Genomic DNA, 27,396 nt, shown 5'->3' on the forward strand with positions numbered 1-27,396 from the left:
AGTGCCGTGAATAGTGCACATGAACAGTGCGCTATAGTAGTTGGAGTTCTATAGAAGGGGATTTAGAGAGGTTGAACAGCTATATATATGTGACAAGGGATTTGCATATGAGGAGAATCAAACCAATATATCAAGGCAGCCATTGAAATACCAGGTTTTCTATCTATGGTCATTGTATTAGAAAATCATTACTTCATTGCATCATTTTCTATTATGATTATATCATGAAATATTTGGAGGTTGCATATGTTTAATGGAGATATAATTTGCATATTCCACATTCAACATTGATCAGCCATTTAGCTTTCATCCCAATTGTTTGCTTAAATGCCTAATGGCTGTAGGTGTACTTTGGGATGCATGACAAGTGTTTGTCTTAATGTCAACTAGCTGTACTAGTTAATTTCAGTCATTACATATGTGTGGAAAGGTCTAAAACAGCGAGTATATCATTTCTATAACAACTTTGCATTGTTAGAAGCTTTCCATAACTTCATTTGCAGCCTACAAACCCAAAGAAGACAAACAAAGAAATCACTACAGCGGCTTCAAACATTGTATGCCAAGTGTTTGACAATATTCCTTGGGGTTCAAATAAGCAAAACAGGGTCAGATTAGCCAAGGGGTATTACAAAAAAGCAGTAAAAGAGGGGGTCCCCGTTAGCAATGGGGTGATGTGTGAAAAGGTCACAACACGTATGTACATACATACATACATACATACATACATACATAACTATGTACATGCCTACGTACGTATATACATACATGCATACATATAATTGCCAAAAAATAGAATATTTAGATACCTCAAATCGATTATTTGAAAAAATGAAAATACTCAAGTCTCAAAATGTCAATGAAAATTCAAATTACAGTCCATATTTAATATTAATGTTCTTCATCAGAAGCATCAAGGTCAATATCAACATTTTATTCAATTTCATGTGAACCACAATCAATTGGATTGCCACTACCACTAGTTGTGTCAAGTGCAAAAGCTGGTTCAATTCCATTTTTTAAACATTTGACAAAACGCCAAATCATTAACAAAACAAGGAAAGTGATTTCACAAAACATAAGCAAACAGCTGCTACATCTGCATAATGTAAATCAACTGAAATCAATCTCAGTAATGCTGATATAAAATTTACTAACCCCATGTTCCTAGGTATAACTCACAAATTCAACTGAAATGATATTTAATTGCTTGCTTCCTGGCATATTCTGATTAAAAATGCTGTCACAGAGTTATGAAGAGTGAAACTGGGGCTTTAATGTATGAAATTATGCTTGGGTACAGTTTGAGTTCTTCCTAGGTGCTTGGGTTCTTTGTGGGTCCTTCACAGCGTTCTTCCTGGGTACGAAGGACCCACAGAGAACCCAGGCACCCAAGAAGAACCCAAACCCTACCCAAGGTCGTACCCGAAACGTACCCATACCAGGACCCAGGCTTTACTAGCATTACCCGGTAACTTAGTTCATTTAACATTCTGATATCGAAAATCTATAATCCATTTAGATATGGACATTTCACTGCTGGATTTTACTTAACATTTAACATCAAATGTCCTATAATTAGGATATCATATAAATTTATCATAGATTTGCTCTTTGTGTATATAACTTTATTGTCATGTGTTTTTTGTAGTTTGTATAGTTATCCTGTGCATCCTTAAAAACTCTTGCTTTTCCTCAACTTGACAATTTTAATTTCAAAATATTGGATTTGGCACATATCCCTCATTTCTGATGGCTATATTGATTATAATTTTAAAACAAATAGAATTACAAACTGGATATTTGACATGAATAAAAACCTGAATGCTAAGAAATACCACAAAGATTAATGAAATTGTAGGCAGCAATGTTCTGAGGACAAATTACACTTTAGAAATAATATGGAGGGCTCTGACTAATTTTCATGGATTACAGAGTTTAAAAAAAGAGATAGTAATATATCCCAATAAGAAGATATATGATACTGAATAGCGTTTCTAGCCATATCATAGGGAGTATATGCTTTCTGGCAATTATTCAAACAGATAAAATATAAACAGGCGATGGCCAACCAAACGAGTGTAATCAGCATTTGCCTCACAGCTACTTTGTATATCATAAATAATGATATAAGATTTGCCAAGCCCCTGATTTTAGATACACAAGTTGAGTAGCAGAAATGGTCAATAACCTACTAAACATACATTAGCAACTACAATCATTTTGAATTTCTTATCTGAAACCTCATGTTTCATTTTAAACTATAACCTTCAATTCCATTCCAATCAGAGTACTCGATTTTGTTATCTTCAATTAATAAAACACTTTCCTGCTTCCTTACTGGAATTCGCTTTAAATAATTTGGGTGATTCTGCAATGAAACTATTAAATTCAAATCTTTATTTCAAGTTCTCAACACTTTTCCTAAAGTCATTGATTAAATATAACGATTTTTAAACATTTATTAATACAATCAAAAGACCAGAATCAATCAATGTGACTGAAATATATCAGAATGCAGGAAGAAACAACAAAAGAGTACCCTGAAGATCTTCCCAACTGAATACATCTAAGTACCATATAATATTATCTATATGTAATGTACAGCTTGACAGGGTCAGAACTTGGGACGAGAATCTGCATGTTGAATGACACAGAATGTGATAGCTATACAACACAAATCTAGATGCGGACATGAAATATAAGTCTTGAAGCATCCATGATCTACAACTGTGAAATCATTTAAAATTAAGTGAGAGATATCTATGGTGATTGCAACATTTGTAGATACATGAGATACAGCCAAATGTAAGACACTCAAAATATATTTTCATTCAATGTATCCATTTGAATTGATTTTCATCCATTTTTCTTAATAGGCAACCCATAGCTAGCTTCAAATTTACTAACACATAAGTCATGTTTACACCAAAATATGTTCTAACTTTTTTCTCGGTATGGAATACTGACAGGTACATACATGTCTTTCGTCCCTTCCCTCCTGTAATGTACCAGTTCTTGCCAGATAGAACTGCATTGCAACCAGCCCTAGAGGAAGGACTTGATCCTTGAGTTTTAATTTTGGACCAGCTCATCTGAAATCACAAACAAAAGGGAGGAATAACAACATGAATAATCAGTGTATAGCATCATCCATTTGAAGCTTCATTATTAGTACTATGACACAGTTTTCCCTCGTAACAAAATTCTAGAGCATCTCTTGTAGATTTGAGTAACTGTAGGTAGGATACATCTATAAGCCTATCAGAAGGGATCCACCATTTTATTATCTACCTTTATGGAAAAATAATTATAATCACATCAAAAGAGCATTTTCTAGACATTCACGCACTGTTTCAAAATCGAGAGAGAATAGATCATTCAAAGCCTTGGATTTCGCTGCTCCACCAAAGACCAGCAAAAATCTATCATTGTATAATGCAGCTACATGCTTTGATCTCGGAGAAGGTCCACTACCCCTGTGAATATTTTTAAAACATGCTAAAGCTTCAAATAACAAAAAGTTTTTACTTGTAATCTTTGGAAAATGTTTAGGACACAAAATAATAATAATCGTAACAGCTGTACTCAACTTTTGATAAAAGTTTTAATGAATCATTGAATGAAAACTGTATAACTATTTGCTCTTAATAATCTCATTAAATAATTAATGATACCATCAGTTGAAAATTCTCACGTTGTTTGTAGAGGAAGCCACATGAGGGATTTCATATCAAAAATGTGCAGATCTTTTAGCTTTCTTCCCTTAGCATCTTCACCCGCAAACAAGATGAGCATTGAACCAGCTTTAGTCACACTTTGGCCACTGCGAGCAACCTACAACAGAATCCAATTTCCATCTTGAGATAATGCCAAATGATACCAACCTCATGGGAACTAAACAACTTTTAGATTTCAATACAGCATGCTAATGAGACGGTTGATAACATAATATTTGGCCCATTTTGTATCTTAAACAATAAAGTTGGTCTTATACTTGGTATGTCAACAATACTTTTGCGCATGAAGATTATATTTAACACAAAATTTCAAGCCATTAAATTATTAAAAGAAAAGAATATACTTTCAGCAGAATCAATACCACAAACAAAAAATATAAGTGCATTGTTATTTTCCACCACCGCTATTGCATGTGACTACTTTTTGGGGATCAACAATTATAATATGCACCCTGGTTTTTTTGTTTTTTTTTGTTTTCTGTTTAAATAGTTTTACAGAAATAGACAGAGATGCAAAGTTATGTTTCAATAGATATATATTGCAATAATAAGAACTGAAACAACACAATCCAAATACAATATTTTCAGGCACCCACAACCAGAAACAATCTGAAAGTACAATTTATCATCAAAACTAGAGATACCCAAATGGTGAAATCTCAGAGCAATAAAATACCAAACATACCCATTTGCTAATTACAAATAATATTGAGAATGACAGGAAATCCATCAAACTGGTACATATAAACCCTAAACGCCAACCTCAAGCACACATCCAAAAGGGGCAATTTAGTGTAGATTTGCTACTGCAGGTCTGGATGCCACCAATCAGCAACCAAGCTCCCTAAAACCCCAATCATCTTCCTCCACAAACCCTCATGTCCCTACTTCATTTGTACAGCCAGCAAGGGAACAAGTATGGCCAGCCCAAGAATGATAAACCTGCCCCCAAATTGCAAATAGTCTCCTCAATCTCCCTTCACAATATCTCTCAAATCTAGTCTGTAAATCTTCTGTTCATAAACTGAAGGTTTTAATCAACTATTAAACCCAAATGTGATTCCAAAATGAAACCACCAATGAATCCTCCAAATTAGATCTTTCACTAACATAGAGGATGTTCCTTGCAAGGGTTTTCGTCCTTACAAAGCCACAAGATGAACAAGCTCAACCAGCTAAGTTTGTTTGCAAAACATCAAATCTCAGTGCGTGCAAATGAGCTCAAATACTGTCTTTTATAGGCTTCCAAAAACCCCACACCCAACCAAGAGGTTTACTTTTAAATTTTTAATTTAATAAAAAAACCTTATATCTCCCCGAAGTTGGCACCCACTCCAATAATGAATAAAGTCATTTTATTTAATATTTGTTACTTTGAACTTTTAAATTTTTAACTTAAACGCCCATATAGTCAACTATTAAAAAAATTAAATAACGATAAAGTCAAATATTTAACTAACTTTATCACTTACCATTATTTAAATTAAATGCAGTGGACCACATGAAAACTCGAAATATCAACATACAATGTATCCACCAACATTCCCAGAATACAAACACTATCAACTGATCAAGTCCAAAATAGTATAGGAAAATTGTCCAAAACCACTCCGGAAAAGGGCGTTATGCAAATCTCAACCACTTGAGCTCAATAAAACACTTGTCACTGCCAAAAGCAGCATCAATTATCATCATGAGCCCCCTAACCCTAACTCATTAGCCTACAAGAACCCACTGAATAAGCTAACAAGCCATCATGCTGAAGGTCTTAAGAAGGGGATGTTACAACGATCTATTATAATCATTTCTTACCAATAACAACTACACTCACCTCATGAAGAAAACTTTGACCAAGCATTTGGTACCTTGAAAGTTGATAGAAAGAGATTCTTAGTTATTTCACTAATAGAAAGCAAAATATTGTACATCTTAGAAACATATTTAACATTCTTAAATGCATAGACAACATTATTCAATATGGAACCAACACTACCATGCCCTTCAACACAATGAGTCCACCCATCCCCTAACGTGACAGCTTTACTCCTCCAATCTTCATTAAAAAATACATACCATCCTTGCAACAGGTATAATGTTTAGATGCACCTGATTCAAAATACCAATTCATCACCCCCATGGAATGTTCATGTCATACAAAAAATGTGAATCCATCTCACCTTTAGCTCATTCACTTTATGCTCCTCACTTTTAGCAACATTTGTGTGCTTTGATCTCATTTAAACTCTTAGGCCAATTCCATCTAAAGTGTCCAGCCTAATTAATCTTCTAGGTGTACTACAGCTTCTTGATGATTCATTTGATAAATTTATAGCGTTCTTCTCATCTTTTCTTTGTGCACTAAATGCATTTTCTGTAGATTTTGAAGTCAATATTTAAATCGAATCCCATGTCCTTTCATCATGCAACAAGTGTAATTGCCTTCTAAAAATCAAGAACTTATTTATCTGCAATCAAGTGTAAGAATTCAACAAATGAATCATATGATGATGGCAAACTCTACCAAATCAGAGCTATCATGTGTAATTGCCTTCTAGGAATCAAGAACTTATTTATCTGCAATCAAGTGTAGGAATTCAACAAATGAATCATATGATGATGGCAAGCTCAACCAAATCAGAGCTATCATGTGTTCTTCATCCACTAGCTTTATCACTTAGCTCTTCCAAACAAGTATTTTCAGACAGATCCACAGTGCAACTTAGACGAAAATACTGAGTTTTGCTAATGCAGCCTGACTCGCCTTGAATGTCTAGAATTTTATTTTTAGATTCTCCACAAAAGTGGTTGCACCAATGGCATTTCAAACTTGTAGAATCAATGCATCTACAACAGATTTCAAAAGAGTTAAAACTCTTCCTTATAGCTCCTCATAGTCGTATTAATCATAGATCTAACCTTTCCTCCTCCAATAGAAATAAAAGAATGCCTAGATTCCTGCCATTTCAAGACACAAGATTACATCAAAGAAAAAATTGAACTAGGAGATTCAACAGTGCTGAAGTAAAACAAGGTTACAAGGAACTTTACATGGTTATTACACACCATGTAGTAAAGTTTCAAGCAAAATTATCCACTAGATCAAAATATAGAAAATTAATTGGATTCGCTAGCATATAAAGGAAAAATTATGAAGTCTAAAAAAAAAATCTATAAAGTTGAACCCTAAATATTTATAAAGTTTTTTAACCTTGAGCATTAGTCTTCTTCATATGTTTTGCATAGTTGTCATACCTAGCAAATGAGACTCTACTTTATATAAATCCCATCAGATCATATTGAACAACTAATATGTCTTGTAGTGTGTTAGCGACCAAAAATGCAAGCCCAGTCCTCTAGCATGTAATGTCCCCTCTTGGGACTTAACTCAATTTGCCCTAGAATTCCCAAATAGGGTTTGGAATGATCCCCCAGCTAGGAGTATACCTATTTCCCAAAATTAAACTGTATATCACCACACTTATCATGCCTTCGATCAAATTACTAAAACTAGAGAACAATTAATTATCCATAATACAATCAATAATTATTATCTTTAGGCCCCATCCTTACTTCTTTCCTAACCTCAATGGAGGACAGGGATTTACTGTCATAGGGCGCTTGGAACTAATCTACAAGTAGGCTCCCTCAAGGTTTTAGGACTCCATCCATACCCCATCTTGGGCTTACCTATCTTGTGAGGATTTACTCCGCCTCTCCCTACACACACCAGCCTATCCTCTTGTAGGCAATAGCGAATGATTCAAGACTAGGCCATTGATAAAATAGTCTTTCATGCATTATAAATGTATAAGAAATTAAGTATAAATCTGATCTATTATTATGATCAAATGCAATCTTATTGACAATGCTCCTTTGTGCATATTTATAACAGAATATATAGAAATGCAGACATAACACAACATAAATGAACAAGTATATGATCATAAGCATGATACAGCATACTAGTCTGTTGTTCTGCTACTGATAATATTTTAATCTCCTTATTTTCATATTCTAGATCAACCAAAAATAGAAATCTCATGATGTTAGAAATATGTTCACTGAATGCTAATTGTTCGGGTGATAGCTGTACAATTATTGGATAATTCTAATGTTGTGAGTTTTGACTGTTTAAAATTCATAAAGTAACTTGACCTAGTGACCAGTCATTGCATATAGTCTAGTCCTGACAAATAATTAGTTATTCATTTGCTTTCTCATATGTGCTAAGCTCAAATGCACTATCAGCCATCGAAACAAGTTTAAACAAAATGGCATATCATCACTGAAATTGGAAGATTCGTTACTTCTTTATTTTGTTTCTTAGGCCCTCCACTCAAACCGTATCTGTCTATATCCTCAACATGAGGTGGTTCATCTACAATATTAACACTGCTAATATTGTAATCTATCATTGCATCTCTCTCGATCATGACCCCTTTGGCAGAGGTATCAAACAACTTTCTTTGAATGTAAATGCTCACGAGTCACTATATCTAGTAAACAACATCTCTTTATGTTTGTTGTTTAGATTCCTTTTTCAGGTATTAAGCAAATATAAGTGTAAAGATTCCACAATGCAGTTGACTTCTTATAGCATATAATTATGTTTAACTAAGTAGGCTCCCTCAAACTAAACTATTCAAGGATGTAATTTCAATCAATGTCTTTTCATGTAAAAGTCCATGACTCTAGAAAAATAAACTATTATATACTTATAATGCAAAATCTAGTTTTTGGAGGATTCTTCAAATTTCAAGATCCTTCGGCGATGCCCCTTGACCCCAACTTGGGGGTGCTGCCCCCAAACCCCTGTCGAAAAATATAGGGGGAAACTGAGCTGATGGAAGTGGGGAAAATTTGAAGAATCCTCCAAAATCTAGTTTTTGGAGGATTCTTAAATACTAATATAAGTATATAATAGTTTATTTTTCTAAATATATTTACTTTTTAAATTAAAATAATTAATAGATTTTAATATAAGAAATAAATAAGTAAATTTAAAATAAAATAGTTATTAAATGATTTTAACATAAGAAATAACGATACAGCTATATAGTTATTTCTTATGTTAAAATCATTTAATTATTTTTTATTTTAAATTTACTTATTTATTTCTTATATTAAAATCAAATAATTATTTTAATTTAAAAAGTATATTATTTACTTATATAGGTGTTTAAAAAATTTTTAAATAATATTATTAAAATTTATACATAAGTAATTTTAATTTTCTATGTTAAAATTACTTAGTTATTTGTTAGGTTAAAATCATATAGTTATTTCTTATGTTAAAATCATTTAAATATTTTTTATTATAAAATTACTTATTTATTTCTTATATTAAAATTAAAACAGTGCGAGACACACAATGGATTTCAAAGAATTGATTGAATTAACAGAATGAGCAAGACGCTCATAAATAATACAAGAATAGCAAGTTTCTAATAAGAAACTGCTGAGAAGATCAAAGACGATCTAACCAAAATAGAATATACACTATTGAGCATTAATACTAAAATTAACATTATTTTAATATTCTATTACCCTCCCTTAATGCTCAATCTATTAACTACACCTATAGACCCCCTGAATTTTACAAATTTATCAGGACCAAGGGGCTTGGTGAAGATGTCTGCTGGCTGCTCCGAGGTAGGAACATACAGCAACTGAATGAATCCGTCTTCAACCAGCTGTCGAATATAGTGACAATGAGTTTCCACATGCTTGGTTCTTTCATGGAAGACTGGATTCTCGGCGAGTTTGAGCACTCCCTGATTATCACAGAACAAGGGAGTAGGAACTGCCTGGGAGACATGCATATCCGCAAGCATTCGTCGAAGCCAAACCGCCTCACAAGATGCCTTAACTGCTCCCCGATACTCTGCTTCTGTCGAGGAGAGAGCCACTGCCTGCTGCTTCTTACTAGTCCATGTGACAGCACCAGATCCCAAACTAAACACATACCCTGCTGTAGACTTACGGTCATCAACCGAACCTGCCCAGTCAGAATCTATGTAACCATTGAGTATAGGATCAGAACTCCGAGTGTACAGAAGTCCAAAATCAGGAGTGTCACTCACATAACGCAGCACACGCTTCGCTGCTATCCAATGATCAGCCTTGGGAGCTGTCATGAAGCGTGAAATGTAGCTCACTGAAAAACTGATGTCAGGTCTAGTGGCAGTAAGATAGATGAGGCTGCCTACTAGTTGCCTGAACAGAGATTCATCCACAACTGGTGAAGATGACTGAGCTGAAAGTTTGAGCCCGGGTTCCATAGGAGTAGAGGCAGGTTTGCAATCCTGCATTCTGAACCTGTCCACAAGACTTCTGGCATACTTGGACTGAGAGAGAAAGATACTGTTCTCAGTCTGCCAGACTTCAACTCCTAAGCAGTAATGTAGAAGTCCCAAATCTGTCATATCAAAGGTGCGACATAAATCCTGTTTGATCTCAGTGATCAAATGTGCTGAACTGCCAATAATGATTAAGTCATCCACATAGACAACCACAAACAGAATATCATTACTAGAATGCGATGGACTCCGCTGAAAGTTATGATCTGTCAAGTACTTATCAATTTTCATGTACCAAGCCCAAGGAGCTTGTTTCAGACCATAGAGTGCTTTGACTAGTCTACAGACCTTCTGTTCTTGACCAGCAACCTTGAATCCTGGGGGTTGCGTCATGTAGACTTCTTCCTGTAAGTCACCATTCAAAAAAGCACTCTTGACGTCCATCTGATGGACTTTCCAACTGAACTGGGCTGCCAAAGCAAGAACAAGCCGTATGGTACTCATTTTGGCTGTAGGAGCAAAAGTCTCCTCGTAGTCAATGCCTTCTTTCTGTGAGAACCCACGAGCAACAAGACGAGCCTTATACTTGTCTAGGGTTCCATCAGCTTTGTATTTTACTTTGTACACCCATTTGCAGCTAATGGGCTTCTTCCCTGAAGGAAGATCAGAAAGGGCCCAAGTATGATTCTTCTGAAGACTCTGGAACTCAGCTTCCATAGCCTGTTCCCACTCAGGTATACCTTTAGCCTCTGAATATGTCTGAGGCTCAAAAACACTGTGTATGTTAGCCATGAGAGCAAAATTGACTGTATGCTGTTGTTTGCTCTTATTACGTGAGGTTCTACCCTCAATGAGCTCAGTATCCCTGAGATCACCAATGGTCTTGGCCCACCATTTAGGCCGGAGAGTAGAAGTGCGAACATCTGGAGGAGCTGGAAGAGGCTCAGGATCAAGAGCAGGAGGAGGATTGTTCTCCGAAGGGAACTCAAGTAGTGCATCATCGAAAATAGATTTTGCATCATCCCTCCCATCAGGCGAACCTAATGGAATAAGAACAATGTGAGGCTGATCCTCAGAACTCTGCTCAGAAGAAGGGGACTAAAAAAATCCCCTGTGTTCATCAAATACAACATCACGACTGAAGATAAGACGTTTAGTGTCTATATCTATTTGTCTGTAGGCCTTATGGTGATCACTGTATCCTGTCATCATGAGTTTCTGACTTTTGGAATCCAACTTGGAGTGCTTAGCATCTAGAATCCAAACATAGGCAACAGAGCCAAAAACCTTCAGGTGGCTGATCTTCGGCTTCCGACCTGACGAGACCTCTTCTGGAGTCTTCCCCTTAACAGCCTGAGTAGGAGAACGGTTAAGTAGGTAGACAGCAGTAAACACTGCTTCAGCCCAATACTTATTCGGAACACTCCTGTGTTGTAACATAGAGCGAGCCATCTCAACAACCGTATGATTGCGACGCTCGACAACACTGTTTTGCTGAGGAGTGTAGGGTGTAGTCAATTGGCGTTTGATGCCATGGGTATCACAGAAGTTGGAGAATGCAAAAGAACAAAATTCCCCCCCGTTATCTATCCTAAGAGTAATGATACTATGTCCAGACTATTTTTCAACAAAGGACTTAAACTTCTGAAAGATACTAAATACATCTGATTTATGTTTAAGAAAGTACACCCACATCTTTCTACTAAAATCATCTACAATAAGCAAAAAGTATTTGCAACCAGTAACAGAAGATGTATTCATAGGACCACAAATATCAGCATGAAGTAATTGAAGTACCTTAGATGCGCGCCAAGACTTTCCATGTGTGAATGAAGTCCGATGCTGTTTGCCAACTTGACAGGCGCCACATACTCCAAGATGCTGAGTCTGAATATCAAGTAACCCTGAAACAAGTCCCTCCCGAGATAGCTGAGAGAGATACTGAATGTTGAGATGTCCATATCTCTGATGCCACAAAGTGCTAAGAGGAGAAACACGAGCTGCCAGAGCCACTTCAGGAGAATCACCAGTGTCAAGAAGCCTATATAGGCCATGATCCTCTAGACCAACAGCAACAGTAAGACGAGTCTTCCGATCAATGATCGAGCACTTGTGAGCACTGAACACCACATCTAGTTGAGGAGAATTCCTCATAATCTGGCTAACAGAGAGCAGATTAAGTTCCATTCCAGGAACATAATACACATTCAAAAAAAGGAGAGTCCTGCCACCAGACTGAATCTGAACAGTGCCTCTGCCAACAACTGTATACTCCTCACCTCCGCCAAATACAACGGAATCACTGAAAGGTGAGAAATCTGTAAACCAGTCACGCCGATGAGAAAAGTGACGTGATGCACTAGAGTCGATGTACCAAGCAGAAGACCTGGCATGATCTGAAGACCTCTTAGCCATAAAGGCATAAAAGGCAGACTCTTTCTGCTCGGAATGTTCAGCAACATGCGCCTTCTGGTGTGAACCTCCCTGCTTCTTTTGTTCAGAAGCGAGCCTCTGACAGCAATCTTTCTTCATATGACCGTACTTGTGACAGTAATTGCACTGCACATTTTTCTTCTTAGCTCCATCCTGTGTCTGAGAAGAGCCTTTCTGCTGAGAAGACTGAGAGGACTGAAATTTGCCTTTATCCTTCTGAAAGGATTGAGCTGTGAAGGCATTTTCCGAAGAGGCTGATGTAGTACCACTACCAAACTGTTGTTTCCAGCGATCCTGCTGTAGAAGCTTGGTGCACAATTCTGAAAACTTCAGATCAACATTAGTGGAAGTAATATTGAGGGTCTCAATGAAGTGTTCATACGATTTCGGAAGACTTTTCACAGAGTGATTACTACCATGTCTTCTTCCTCCATAGTCCGACCAATAGCTTCGAGCTGATCTCGAATGTCCTTAATCCTCGTGAGGCGTTCCTGTAAGGACATACGTTCGTCCATCATAATGGAGAACAGCTGATTCTTTAGAAAGAATGCTCGGCTCTTGTCGGATGTCTCATGCAATTCCTTCAGATGCTTCCAAATGTCAGAAGCTGTCTTGCCGGAAGGAATCTGCGGTAACTGATCATCAGTCACTGAGAGTTTGAGAAGCATAACTGCCTCTCGATTGCGTTCATCAAACTTATCTTGATCTGCACCAGGTGTACCAGGATTGAGCTCTTTTCCCAAAACAAGCTGGTCAAGACGCCTATATTCAAAAATGGTCAACATACGCTGTTTCCAGATGTTGTAATTGTGACCATTAAAGCGTCGACTGCCTTCTAACATCAGATTGGTGAGAGAAGCCATTTGCATGTTTCCCAAAAAAAATTCCGGCTGACCCAGAAAAATCCAAAGACCACCCAGAAATGCGTGCGAAAAACCCAGAAGGAATCTGCTGTCAGAATCTAGATCCGCGGGCTCAAAAATCGAGGCACCTAGAAAAACCGGGCAACTACCCAGATTAGATTTCAAAAAACCCACCAAAAATCTGCAAGAAAAATTGGTTTTCGATAAAAACTGGAAGGTTTAACACCTTAATCGAAAATTGCAGAGGTCATGGGCGCCATAGTTTTCACAGAAAATGTCATCGCCGAAGGTACAGATCGCGGGTTGCAGGTCACGCGTTTGCAGAGAGTTGCAGGTCGCACCGAAGTTTGCAGACGCACGTGACGCCGAAGGCAGGTTGTAGACGCCGAACAACGCTGAAAACAGGTTGCAGGTCTGCAGGTCGCGATGCCGGAGGTCACGAACAGGCGGAGATTGCAGGCGCCGAGGGTTGGGTGCATGTCGAAACGACGAGAGGCGTCGACACTGCAGGTCGCGCGAACACAGGTCGCGACAAAACGCAACGGCCTTGCAGGTCGAGAACACAGGTTGCAGGAAAAAACCGCGACTACCATACAGGTCGTGTGAACACAGGTCACGGGAAAAAACGCGACGATCCAACCCCAGAACCTAGGCAAAAAAAAAATTTCGATGAATTTTTCCAGAAAATAATTTCGAAAATTTCCACTAATTGGAAATTAGGATTAAAAAATTTTCGAAAAAATTTCTCCTGTAGCTCTGATACCATAAAACAGTGCGAGACACGCAATGGATTTCAAAGAATTGATTGAATTAACAGAATGAGCAAGACGCTCATAAATAATACAAGAATATTTACAAGAATAGCAAGTTTCTAATAAGAAACTGCTGAGAAGATCGAAGACGATCTAACCAAAATAGAATATACACTATTGAGCATTAATACTGAAATTTACATCATTTTAATATTCTATTAAAAATCAATTAATTATTTTAATTTAAAATGTAAATATATTTAGAAAAAGTAAACTATTATTTACTTACATAAGTATTTAAAAAAAATTAAAATAATATTATTAAAATTTATATATAAGTAATTTTTATTTTCTATGTTAAAATCACTTAGTTATTTGTTATAGGTTAAAATCACTTAGTTATTTGTTAGGTTAAAATCATATAGTTATTTCTTATGTTAAAATCATTTAATTATTTTCTTATTTTAAAATTACTTATTTATTTCTTATATTAAAATCATACTTTTTAAATTAAAATAATTAATTGATTTTAATATGAGAAATAAATAAGTAATTTTAAATTAAAATAATTAATTGATTTTAATATAAGAAATAAATAAGTAATTTTAAAATTAAAAATAATTAAATGATTTTAACATAAGAAATAACTATATAATTTTAACCTAACAAATAAATAAGTGATTTTAACATAGAAAATAAAAATTATTTATATATAAATTTTAATAATATTATTTTTAAAAAAATTAAATACTTGTATAAGTAAATAATAATTTATTTTTTTAAATAAATAAGTAATTTTAAAATAAAAAAATAATTCAATGATTTTAACATAAGAAATAACTATATGGCTGTATCCTTAAAATGCAATTTGATACTTACTATTGATTTCGATGGCAATATTTATCAAACTACCATATAATTATTTCTTATGTTAAAATCATTTAATTATTTTTTATTTTAAATTTACTTATTTATTTTTTATATTAAAATCTATTAATTATTTTAATTTAAAAAATAAATATATTTAGAAAAAATAAACTATTATTTACTTATATCACTATTTAATTTTTTTTTAAATAATATTATTAAAATTTACATATAATATATATCTTACAATTAATTATATATTGTAATAAACTTTCTATTAAAATAAATTTAAAATTTAAAATTTAAATATATAAATTATTATAAAAAAAATTAAATATATAATTTATTATTTATAATATTAATTATTTTACTCATTATAACTTTTAAAAAATAAAAATATAATAAATGAAAAAAACAAGGTAAAGCCGCAATGGGCAGGACGGATGTAACTAGCGGATGTGACGGATTGTACGGGCCTGGGAATGATTGGCCTGATGGCATGAGGAGCATGGAGAAGGCATGGCATGGGCGGGCCATTTTGTCCGCTGCATAGCCATTTGCCCTCAATGGTTTGGTGTGATAGTGTTGGAATCACAAGGGGGACTTACGTTTTGCTTGAACTCTTACTTGAATGGGGTTGGAACATGGAAATTAACTTGATTAAAATAAAGACAAAGGATTGAAGGTTTAGAGAAGTTAATCTAGTCCTAAGAATGTAAGAAACTATGAGTGACTTAACTCTACTAGACTTTGTTTTGCCATGCAAAGAACAACTCCACAAAGCTAGTGCGATCTTCTCAAGTAAGCTTATAATGTTCAAATCGCCACCAACAACATAGACACCATCAATGTGATGCACGTCAATGGGTGAGTAGCAATCGAAGTTGAGCTTATATAAACAGTTCAGTTGACCACGCACAGTATTTAGCAATCTGCAAAATACAAGTAGTAAGAACATGCGAATTTCACCATTAATCATCCACAATAACTTCCATTCATCCTATCAACATTAAAACAAATGAGAAGTAGAGACCATGCAAATTGTTGAATCAACACATGAAATTCGCCATATCTTCAATGAAAATAGTATGCTTCTTGCGACAGAGTATTGGCAACAATCTCTATTTCTCCTAGTCTATTAACCTTTACAAATGAGAGAGTGGAGCCTTATATAGTTCTCAATACAATTGAATGGCCCGGATCAAATCCACATCAATGGTCAAATTACATAACATAATATTTAATGCTTGACCAATGATAAAATTACAATAAATAGGGCAAATGTCCTTCCATGAATGTTGACCAATGAATGTGAGGTTAGGTACATCAAACTATGTCCCTCTGCATGTGGTAGTTATCCCCTTCGTTGGATGAGTCAAGTGCATTGAATCTAGATGCTTTGACTTGGAATAATGTGATTAGGTCGATGATGACTAAGAGCCACCTCAACTACTTACTCCTTGTAACTCATCACAAAGTGATTCGAACAATATCTCTTTATACTCAACATTTTCAATTGCTCCTGAGATGATGATGGTTGGAGATATTCCCAAATTGCATCATCTTATTTGACTTGATCACTTCCACCTATCCTTCATCATATTTGGGAATTTCACCTTACGATGTGATTCATCTTCAATCTTGCAATCATTCACCTCGAAGTGTATACCTAGTCTTGGAATTTCCTTGAGGTACTGACTGTGATCTTGGATTTCCAAAGGAAATGCAAGATTGTCATAACATTTCCTTCATCATCAATATGATGTCTTTGACTATCCTAGCTCTTGATCTTGCATGCTCTTTGTTGTCTTCTTCATCTTTCATTCAACAACATCCTTGAAGGTGTTGATCATTCATCCTTGAAACATGATTCCTTCACTTGTGTTTGCCCTTCATTACCTTGAGAATGCATTGTTCTTATTCTTCCCTTTCCAAGCTGATGAATCTTGGGAGTGTTCTTCATTATAGAGCAATCAGCTTCCTTGCTTAGCTCAATAACTTCCATTGTGAAGTCCTCTCTCTTGCATTGTTCAATCCTCCTCGCCTTGCTGAAGTGTTGTGGAGAGATTTCATTCATCAATGCAATCTTTCCTTGAAATACTTGCAGCTAGTTCCTTCACTCTCTTCCTTAACCACCTGCAAAAGCAAACAGGATATCATCAAATATGCCTCCCAAATGAGGGTGAAATGGTGCTCCAACTTCTGATCTCATATCTGATTTTACTGATTTCAGGTCTGATTGGGGTTTTCAGTCTGATATTTCACCTTTTAGAGGTCTGATTGGTGTGTAGACAAGCTTGCTGCACTTCACCAAGACTCTCATGGATTTGGAGGGGCAAAGGAATGGGCTCAAAGACTGTCGTGGATTTGGAGGGGTAAGGGAAGTTTTCTTAAGACTCTCGTGGATATTGGGGGGCAAAGGAATTTTGCTTAGGACTGCCGTGGATTTGGACAGGCCAGGGAAAAGTGCTAATGATGGCCATGGACTTGGGCAGGAAGGAAGTTTTCTTCCTTGTGAAAGTTCATCCTCTACATTAAAGGTTCTGATTGCCATCTTTGTCCTGGAGCTGATCCCAATCTTCATGCCAGTCTTGATCTACTTATGCTTGCTGATGAAGTCCCCTTAATATGTATTTATCTTGGTCTTCTTCTTGATATTGCGGTTGTCATCCACTTCCTTCCAGCCATGGATTTGAGGGGATAAAGGAAAAATTCTGATCATGGCTGGGGATTTTGGTGAGTAAGGGAAGAATGTCAAGGATGGCTGGGGTTTTGAGGGAGGGGAGGTAACCTAGGACTGTCGTGGATTTGGAGGGGAAGTGGAAAAACTTGCAAGGATTGCCTCCCTTAAGTCACGGTTGCCTTAATCACTTTCACGCTTCATCAAACTTATTGTTTTGCTTGATGAAATATCAGAATGTTGCACTTACCATTGCCAAGTCGTGGATCCTATCAAGTCAAGGACAAAAATAATCATCCACCTTCGTGGTCATGGATTTGAGGCAATGAGGGAAGTATTCCTTCCTAGCCGTGGATTTGAGGTGGTGGGGGAAGATTTGTCATGATTGTCGTGGATTTGAGGCAGTGAGGGAAGTATTTGCTCTTTATTCAGTTTTGCTAACTTCAACACTTAGCCTATCCATTTGCTTGCACCATCATGTTGATTCTTATTCAATTTACTTCAAAGCCTTCTTATACTCATTCATCAAGGCAACCTCATCATCACTTCGGCCTTGATCAGTCCTCATCAAGCACTTCATCTCAACTGATTGCTTATCTCTCCTTGATCATTCCTCATTTATATGATCTAACCTAAAGATATCCACTTGCTCGCTTGATTGCTCATCATACTTAAAACTCATATCATGTCCTAACTTGAAGGCTCCCCTGTGGAGCATCACTTAACGATCATCTTGACTCGCACCTATCACTTGACTGTCATCTATCACTTAAGCACTTAGAGATGAAAGGACTCCAAATCAATCCAAAGGGAGACCTGACTACTACTTGACTGCCTGACTTGATCACATCCTAACGACAGGGCATTGCATCCCCTCACAAGCAAGAGGTTAAAGACTTAAGAAACTATTGCCAAGCTAAATGACTAGCCAAAACAACTATGCTAGAAAGCGAAAAAGTCAGGGTCCACATTTGCAATGTGGCGATGTGTGAAAACATCACAACACAACCTAGAACAAACTTATAGTCAAGAAATCGGCTCTAAGACCAAACCTTGTTACATTTTGCATTCTTGTATTTATAGCATTTCAATTGCATGTATTTATTTTAGCAACCCAACCCATTAAGGGTCACGTGATTCTAACAATCAAAGCAATTAATGCACTACACCATCCTATAATAAAATTGGCATTAGATGATTTAGGACAAACCAAAATGTCCTTATTGTGCTCATAGAGTTGCCTTGGATGTGTTTATAGATGTACAATGACTAGAGTTTCCATTTATGTCATTCAAGCATCCATACCCACTTTCAATTTCTTCAAATGGCCTTGTGTGTGGATCTGTGTCTTTGATGGGCTCAATCTTATTTGTCAATTTTTGTGGTATTTTAGGGATTGTACATGTCCATGGCATTCAATTCTAGTCATTAATGGCATCCTTGGAGTAGAAGGGTAGGGAAGTGAAATGCTCCATGTAAATGCCAAGGTTCCATGAAAACCCATGCCTAAATATTTCCCAAGAGTAAAACTAAAAACACATCACATGCCTGATGATTAGGACCTCGAGAAAGTGCATGTCAAGATACCAAAAGGGATCAAGAGACAAGAATTGGTGAGTTCACATTAAAGACAAACGTTAAGGCGAAAATCCACAAGCTCAAAGAAATAAGTGGAATGAGAGGTGGGATCTAGGGTTTGGGCCTTATGAATGTTAATTTACCTCTTGGGAACGCAACATTCAGAATCGTGGGAGTTTAAAGAGGGAAGTGAAAGGACCAAGTGTCAAATGCATTTTTGGTAGGTGGTACGACAAAGTCCAAAACCCCATAACCAAAAAGGAATATGTTAGGGATCAAGAACATGGGGTCTCCAATGCTAGAAAGAAACAAAGTAAGAGCATAATTGTGTGAAAAACTTTCGAAGTTTGGAGATTGGTCATTGCATAACACATCACCCTTTGGAATAATGGTACAAATCCACAAGCTCAAGTTTGTCAATAAGGGAAAAACCAAGTAAATATAAGCCCAAAAATCTAGACTACATGACAATGCAGGAAGTGAGTGTCAACTATACCAAGGACTCTAGTAGGAGAAAAAAAAAATAGAAGAATTAGAGAACCATGGGGTTTCGAGGAATAAGGGGAAAGCATGTCAATAGAGAGATGTCTGAAAACTCGACAAAGGCCAACAACAAGCATTAACACCCTTGGACTTGGAAATTATTTCAATTTTTGCAACTTGGTCACATGACTAAGGCACAAGGGGAGGCAAAGAACAACACCAAGCATGAATTTTACTAAAGGCAGCCCCATCAATTAAATTCTCAAATCATTAACAACGGACAAAAACAAGCATTAGCACCTTGTACTTAGAAATTCTTTCAATTTTTGCAACTTGGTCACATGACTAAGGCAGGAGGCAAAGCACAACACCAAGCATGAATTTTACTGAGAGTATCCCCATCAATTAAATTCTTGATATGTATAGTTTCAGTTTAAACTTCTATGGGTGAGGGCCCTAGTAGAACACTAAATCATTGATCAAGAAACACATTTTTTCTAAAATACAAACTAGTATGACTTTGTTTCCCAATTGCTAAGGCTACCAAATCTATGTCCCAAACTAATTCAAAGTTCATTAAACTGTTTTCAACTTTAAAACTGAAAATAAATTAAACAAATGACAGCAAAATCAAATCCTTAAATTAAGCAGGATCAACTCAATTGGTGAAGTACAACTCATCAAAAGTAGGGAAATAAAAAATATTAACATAGATGCACTTTATATGGCTTGCACATAGTACTACAAGGGACAGTAAAGAGGGGCCTCGAGGCCCATCATTGCCCTCATCAAATCAGAATGATGCTACAACGCCATTAAAGATAAACAGAGACGTGAGATAACCATCACCATTCTTGTAAAGACAGTAGAAGCTAAGAAATGGTAACACCTAGAGTTGATGGTCTTTTATCACTCCACATCTGGCCAAAGAAAGGTTGACATTAGCAGGCATAGTTGGAAAGCAATAGAGCTACTTAGGAACATAGATTTGGGCATTATCAACCCAGTTTAAAGCAACCTTAATAATAATTTTTATAATTCAACTAGGGTAGTTGACCACTTTTTAAGTATACATATTTCAAAAGATGTCCTTAGTTTTGAGTTAAGTGCTAGTATGAATACATTTGCCCTTCTCCCCTATGTTGAGAGAGGAGCATGTTATGGTAATTGCTTAGCCAGCTGACGTAATTTCCAGTATAATCATATAATATAACATCTTTAAAGACCAGTAAAAGTGATTAATGCTGTATGTTAATGTTAAACACGGCTTATTTTTGGTTTTTCATTCAATGACATCTCTATGTTTGATTCAACTTCAACAAAAAATTCTAATCTGTCCCAAACTCTAGAAAAGCCCAAGAATACTGTTAAAAAGTCATTTGAGAGAGTACCGGGATGGCTCCTTTTGCTTCAATGCTTGACCAGCTTTCACTCTCCATATCAAATGCCCATACTGCAAAACACAAGATAAATGTAGAATCAGCATTACTTTCAAAAATAAGAGGATTTGGAGCCAATTCATTAGAACCAAACAGATTAAAAAATAGCTCAGAATAAGTCATATATCCACCAGAAACAAGAAAAACAAACAGATTAGAAAATGTTTCACAAAGATCCAGCATGTGCCCACCTGAAACATGATCAGAGGGTGGATCCATCTGCCCTCCAATCAAAAGAACCTTTTTACCCCAGGAAACCTGCATGACAAAGGCATATTATGCATCTGATTTCTAGTATTAGTCTATGACCCTATTGACTTGGCTTGAAAAACGCCTGTGATTTCTTATATAATTCTTATTTCTAAGAAATCATAATGTTCTATCGTATTAAACTCTGTGCTTGAGTTTTCATAATCTCTCAGTTCATACTCGTTACTCAAGAAATAGTTACAAGCTTAGGATACCATACTCCTACTTTCTGCTAATATTGGATCCAAAACCTGATTATGTTTTCACTTTCATAATTCATTCATATTTCATTTAAAAAAAAACTTATAAGGGATTTAATCACTTCTGTTGATGTATTTACATGATTATTGTATATAAGTCACAACCAAAGAAGAAATAATATCTGAAGCCAATACAGCGACTTTATTTTATGCTATAAGATACAAACATTATTTACAGGTAATTTTATTTTTTAGTCTTTAGAAACGTGTACATGAGTGGCAGTTGCATAAACTGTTATATCTATCTCTCAAAAGGTATTTATGTGGATTGTTATATTTATCACGAGTTTATTTACGAAGAAATCATTTTCCCATTATTGTGATTTAATCTATTATTGCAATGTTTTATTTAAAATAATGTTTCATTCTGTACATGGTTATTTATTTTTTGATCATTCCCTATTCTATAGAGCCCATTGGTTATGATCCTTTCCATAAACCTTAAGTGGAATAGCTATCTACTGGTACACAAAAGTCAATCCAACCTCCAAAACTACTTAAGAAAGATTTAAGAAAGCTTTTGAGAAAGAATTCAAATTGCTAAACGATGACAATGAGATTATAGCAGATATCTACAATACAAAGCAAGGTAAGCATGAGAACATAAGGGCTTATGACCTGAGGCTTAAAGAACTATCGGTGAAATTAGAAAAGGAACCAACGGACAGCTTAAGAAAAGATGATTCATCAAGGGCCTTATCCTCTCATTATGAAAGAAAGTGAAGGTAGTGCCTCCACTGTCCTACACCAAAGCATATAATTAAGCAATGGACCTAGAGTGAGGACAAAATGCCCTCACAAGGAAAAAGACAAATGGAAGATGATGACGGCTTGGATGATAGTGGCAAGGGTGAATCAAGGACAATACAAGAACTCTAAAAAGACATGCTCCAGATGATGGACCTGAAGGTAGAAAAAGAGAATAGTGAGAGGAAAGAACTCTGATGCACACAATGTAAACTGTAAATGTAAAGGACAAGCTAAAACCAATTGCTCGAAGAAGCTATTTTGTGAGATCTGTCAAGTCTTATAGGACACTCCATTAAAGAAGCCCATACAATTCGAAACCTAGGAGTACACAAGTACTCTTAACACAAGGAAAACGATCTACCCCACCAAGTATGCCACCAAAACCACACAAAACTAATTCATCCCCAAGTGGATATTGAAATAGAAGTAGCAAATTCAGTAAAAATAATAGTGGAAACAGGAGTAGAATACAATATGATTCCAAAGGGCATCCTATTAGATAGTGCAAGCAATGCAACGAGTGTGGACACTTTGTCCAAGATTCTCGACGAAACCAAAACAATACTGGACTCCTTTTCCAATGGTGTGGACTAGGAGACCACATAAATGCTAATTGCCCTAAACAGAAGAAAACCATTAACATAATTGATATTGAAGGGGAAAACAATTAAGTTCTAGTAGTCACTAGAGAACAAACCAAAAACATGTTATAGCCAAACCCACACATGAAGAAAGAATGGCTAAGGGATACAAAGGTAAAAGTTGTACAAGATATGGCAAAAGAACTGAAGTACTCTAACAAGAATACAAGTATTGACACAAGAATCCAATCATATCAAAACATCATAAGGCAAGTATTACAACCACAGAACCTATTAAGATGGCTAGTCTCTTGCAAAGTATACGTCAATTGAAGACTACAATTACTACTACAAAAGGGAGTAACTAAGAAAAAAGGGTGAGCCAAGATACAATAGTGGAGTGTCTACTACAAGATGAGCAAGTAATCGATCCCATGTTGCAAATGAAAACATGACGAAAAGACCCATTGTTGTACACATGGAAATTCTTGGGAGGATTCTTATGAACGCAATTATTGATGGAGACTCAAGAGCAAATATACTCCCTAAAGACACGTATAAGAGTCTTGAGAAACCCTTTATTTGGCCACCAACCTTTCAATAAGTAAGAGCTGATCAAAGAGGTATCAATGTCTTAAGGGTCCTAGTGGGCTTGAAGGTGCAAATTAGAACTCAATTATTTATATTAAATTTTGTAATCTCTCTGCATGGAAAGGCCTATGAATCATTGTTGGATCGAGAATGGCTAATAGCAACAAAAGCCAACCACAACTGGAAGAAAAATACAATATCCATTGCGAATAAAAGAAGAAAATATATAATTGATCTAAAAAATCAATTTGTGAGGAAGCAGCTTCCTTAGATTCAAACTCATAACCAAGGGAAACCTATGGGGTAACGAAATAGGGCTTATTTAGCCAAATAAAAAAGGGAACTTGAATTGCAGCATTGCTCCAAAGATGGAATAAGTTCCTTGAATGAACTAATTCACTAGCAACTAGAAGACAATGATCTATTTCACCAAAACTATAATATGATACTAATTATGGAAATTGCAGAAAGATAAGAAAGAGAAGAAAGAGGCACACGGAGATTGTTTGACATTTGTAAATCATACATTCCCACTGAAGTATAGATAATGCAAAGAAGGGAACGCACGATTAGATGAGACACTAGCATATAACTTTAAGCAAAATAAAAATACAAAGCATAAAGAGCCCCTAACCAAAAAATTAAACTTGGGGGAAGAAATAAGTTTGGAAGCTATAATGGTTGGCGATGACTAGTACACAATGCTAAAAAAGGGGGCATTTAAAAAATTTCACAAAATACATGGATTTTTTTGCATGGACCAAGAGGACAGCCAACAAGAAAGAGACCATATCAGATGCATCAAAATTATGTAGCTAAGGTTCAAGAGGAAATAAATAAAATGCTAGGACTATAGATTATATTCAAGATGAAAACTAGTGAATGGGTGTCATGTATAGTCATATTACCGAAGGACTCTAAACAAATCAAAATATGTGTAGACTTCAGAAATCTCAACCTAGTGACTATTAAAGACCCATTTCCAATACCTTTCAGAAATTTCATCCTTGAGAAAGTGGAAGGGCATGAAATATACTCCATTATGGATGGACTATCCAGCTACAATCAAATCAATATCGCCAAACAAGATAAACTGAAAACTATTTTTTTAATGGAAGCCAAAGTATATGCATACAACAAAATGCCATTTGGCATATGCAATGGTCCTGCAACATTTCAACGAATAATTTTGCATATTTTCAGCAAGATGTCTATCGGAAATTTTAAAGCCTTTATGGACGACTAACAATCTATAATGACCAGGAAACACATTTAAAAGCATTAGTTGAGTGCATGGAAGGATGCAAACCAGCAAGATTAGCTTTGAATCCAAGAAACTGTCGATTCATGGTTCCTCAAGGCTCTTTCCTAGGGAATATTGTCTATAAGACAAGATTAAAATCAGAACCAAACAAAGTAAGGCTGATCCTAGCAATGGAAGCTTAGAAGGATATCACAAGCATCAGATAATTCTTAGGATATGTCGAGTACTACCTGTTGACGTGTATTTTTTACACTATCAAACACAGAATAAAATACCTAAAGGTACCTTATCCTCTCTTGAGTAAAGCCTCTGATTGCTGAAGATATCGCAAAAAAGGATCAATCAGGATGACTCCAAGGTTCTTCGTTGTAGGATCTCTACGTGTGGATAAGCTCTCTGTGGTATGATGTGATTTGCTGGAATCACAATGGGACTTACATTTGATGATTGAATGTCTGATCTGCTTTGAATATTGCTGGAACACAGGCTCTTACTAGCTTAGATTTTAAAAAAAGGAAAAAAGACGAGGGCGAGAAAAGGATCTAATCCTAACACTAAGAATGTAAGAGCAATGAATGATCTTTGATGAAATTCTAACTAAGTCTTGTTTTGACATCCCAGGACCATCTCCACAAGGTTAGTGCGATCTTCGAAGGAAAGCTTTATGATGTTCAAATCATCACTGCAGGCATAGACACCATCAGGTTGATGCATATCAATGAAGAAGCAACAATTGAAGTTAAGCTTAAGCTGAATGATTCCAGTTGACTACACAAGGCAAGCAACAAACTGCTAGTAGTATGGATATACGAATTCCACCATCAATCAAGCACATTTCTTCCACTCATCTAATAACATGAAATCAAATATGAGAAGTATGAAGACCATGCAAATTGTCGAAACGACCCATAAATTTCACCATTTCTTCAATGAAGTTACAAGTCTTTTACAACAACATCTTGGCAACAATCTTTGCCTTCTCTCTCTACTCTACTTTAATTGCTATTCTATCAACTAGCTAACTACTCTCTATTCACTAACTCCTTTCTAACTGCTTCCAACTCCTATTCTATTCTATATTTACAAAATGAAATGCCAGCTTATATAGTGCCCTCAATACAATTCGATGGCTTAAATCAATTCGAGATCAATGGCCAAGATTCAACAATGAAAACCCTAATTAGGGTTTGTTACAACCATTACATAACATTTAATGCTTGACCAATGATAAAATTGTATTGCTTGGACACATGTCCTCTCTAGAAAATTCCACCAATGGATAGCTAGGGTAGGTACATCGGAGTTTGTGCCACCTTCCATGAGTTAGGTACATTGAATCTGGAAATGCTGAGGTGGACCACACTGACTGGAGAAGTGATGACTAGGATGCCACCTCGTCTGACACTTGTAACTTGGTAAATATTCAACTTGATGTTGTTGAGAAGCTAGCTTTAATTAATTCATCTGGAACTATCTGCTTCTTCAACGAACCCTTGTTCTAACTTCTTGTGTCCTTGATGTGCAAGATGATTGATGTACCTCGCCTTGGAATACTGGATTGGAGAAGTCGCCCTTGATGACGTTAGTCCAAAGAATGTCGTCCTTGTCGATGCTAGGCTGGATCGAAGAAGGTTGTCCTTGTCCTTGCTTGATCGTCCTTGATCTGGCTTGATTTTCCTTGAGAGTCTTCCGACTTGTAGATCTTTCGAGCTTGGAGTCGCCATCTTGATACCTACACAACATTTCAAAATTAGTAATATATCTTGAAATCTAAAAATTAAACTTTAAAGGGAAGATTCAAGATTTTAATTAGGAAACTTCATGATAAATGTTGAGTTATCATTTCCTAATTTAGGATTTTCAAAGCAAAATTTAAATCTTCAAAAAATGGTGCCAAGGTGATTACGCCATACCTCCACTTGGGAATTAATTCTAAAAAATGATACAAAAATAGGAGAATTCGCTAGGCAAAACGTAGATCAAGACTCCCTTTAGCAAAATGCGCCCACTTTAGTCTTCACAAGCATCAACTCCACCACCTCTAGCCTTCAACACCTTCAAAACATCTGGAATTTACCCTCCAATCTAGCAAGAAATACGCCTCTCCAATAGCCTTCAAGATGAATTTCGCCTTCCTTAGTCTCCACACTTGGTAGAAATTCCCTCCACACAAGCTAGATTTCGCACCTCCTTCCTTGCTTCTCCAAATCGCACTTGAAACAATGAGTGAATGATTTGAATAATGAAAAACACACCCCAAATATATAGAGCGCTCACCATTTCACCTCCCCATAGGCCGACTTGATGAAAATAGGCCAAAAAAATAAATAAAACTAAAAAGGAAGAGGCCGACTTAATTAAGCAATAAAAAATGATACCTCAAGCACTCTTCTTTTAAATTTTAAATTAATAATAATTAATTTCAAAATGCCTTAATTAATAAAAAAAACGATTTTCCAAGGCTCAAAATTAATTATTGAATGCTATGCGATTTTCATTAAATGCCAATTTAATTAGAATTTTTAAAAATATTTCGAAGTTTTTTGGCGAACTTGGCATCTAGTACG

The 27,396-nt window shown here is 35.9% G+C and overlaps 1 protein-coding gene across 4 annotated transcripts in view; it reads right to left on the reverse strand.

Annotated features, from left to right (window-relative positions):
* Positions 1-27,396, reverse strand: part of LOC131030978 (acyl-CoA-binding domain-containing protein 6) — a 125,225-nt gene that overhangs the window by 60,466 nt on the left and 37,363 nt on the right. For all 4 annotated transcript variants that reach the window (XM_057961959.2, XM_057961961.2, XM_057961962.2 and 1 more), the window contains 5 exons: positions 21,326-21,392; positions 21,087-21,148; positions 3,698-3,837; positions 3,353-3,479; positions 2,981-3,095 (listed from right to left, as the gene is read on the reverse strand). In XM_057961959.2, the coding sequence (XP_057817942.2) occupies positions 2,981-3,095; positions 3,353-3,479; positions 3,698-3,837; positions 21,087-21,148; positions 21,326-21,392 (511 nt within the window). The remainder of the gene's footprint in view (positions 1-2,980; positions 3,096-3,352; positions 3,480-3,697; positions 3,838-21,086; positions 21,149-21,325; positions 21,393-27,396) is intronic.

The sequence above is a fragment of the Cryptomeria japonica genome, chromosome 9 (genome assembly GCF_030272615.1).
Source record: "Cryptomeria japonica chromosome 9, Sugi_1.0, whole genome shotgun sequence".
NCBI classification, from domain to species: domain Eukaryota; kingdom Viridiplantae; phylum Streptophyta; class Pinopsida; order Cupressales; family Cupressaceae; genus Cryptomeria; species Cryptomeria japonica.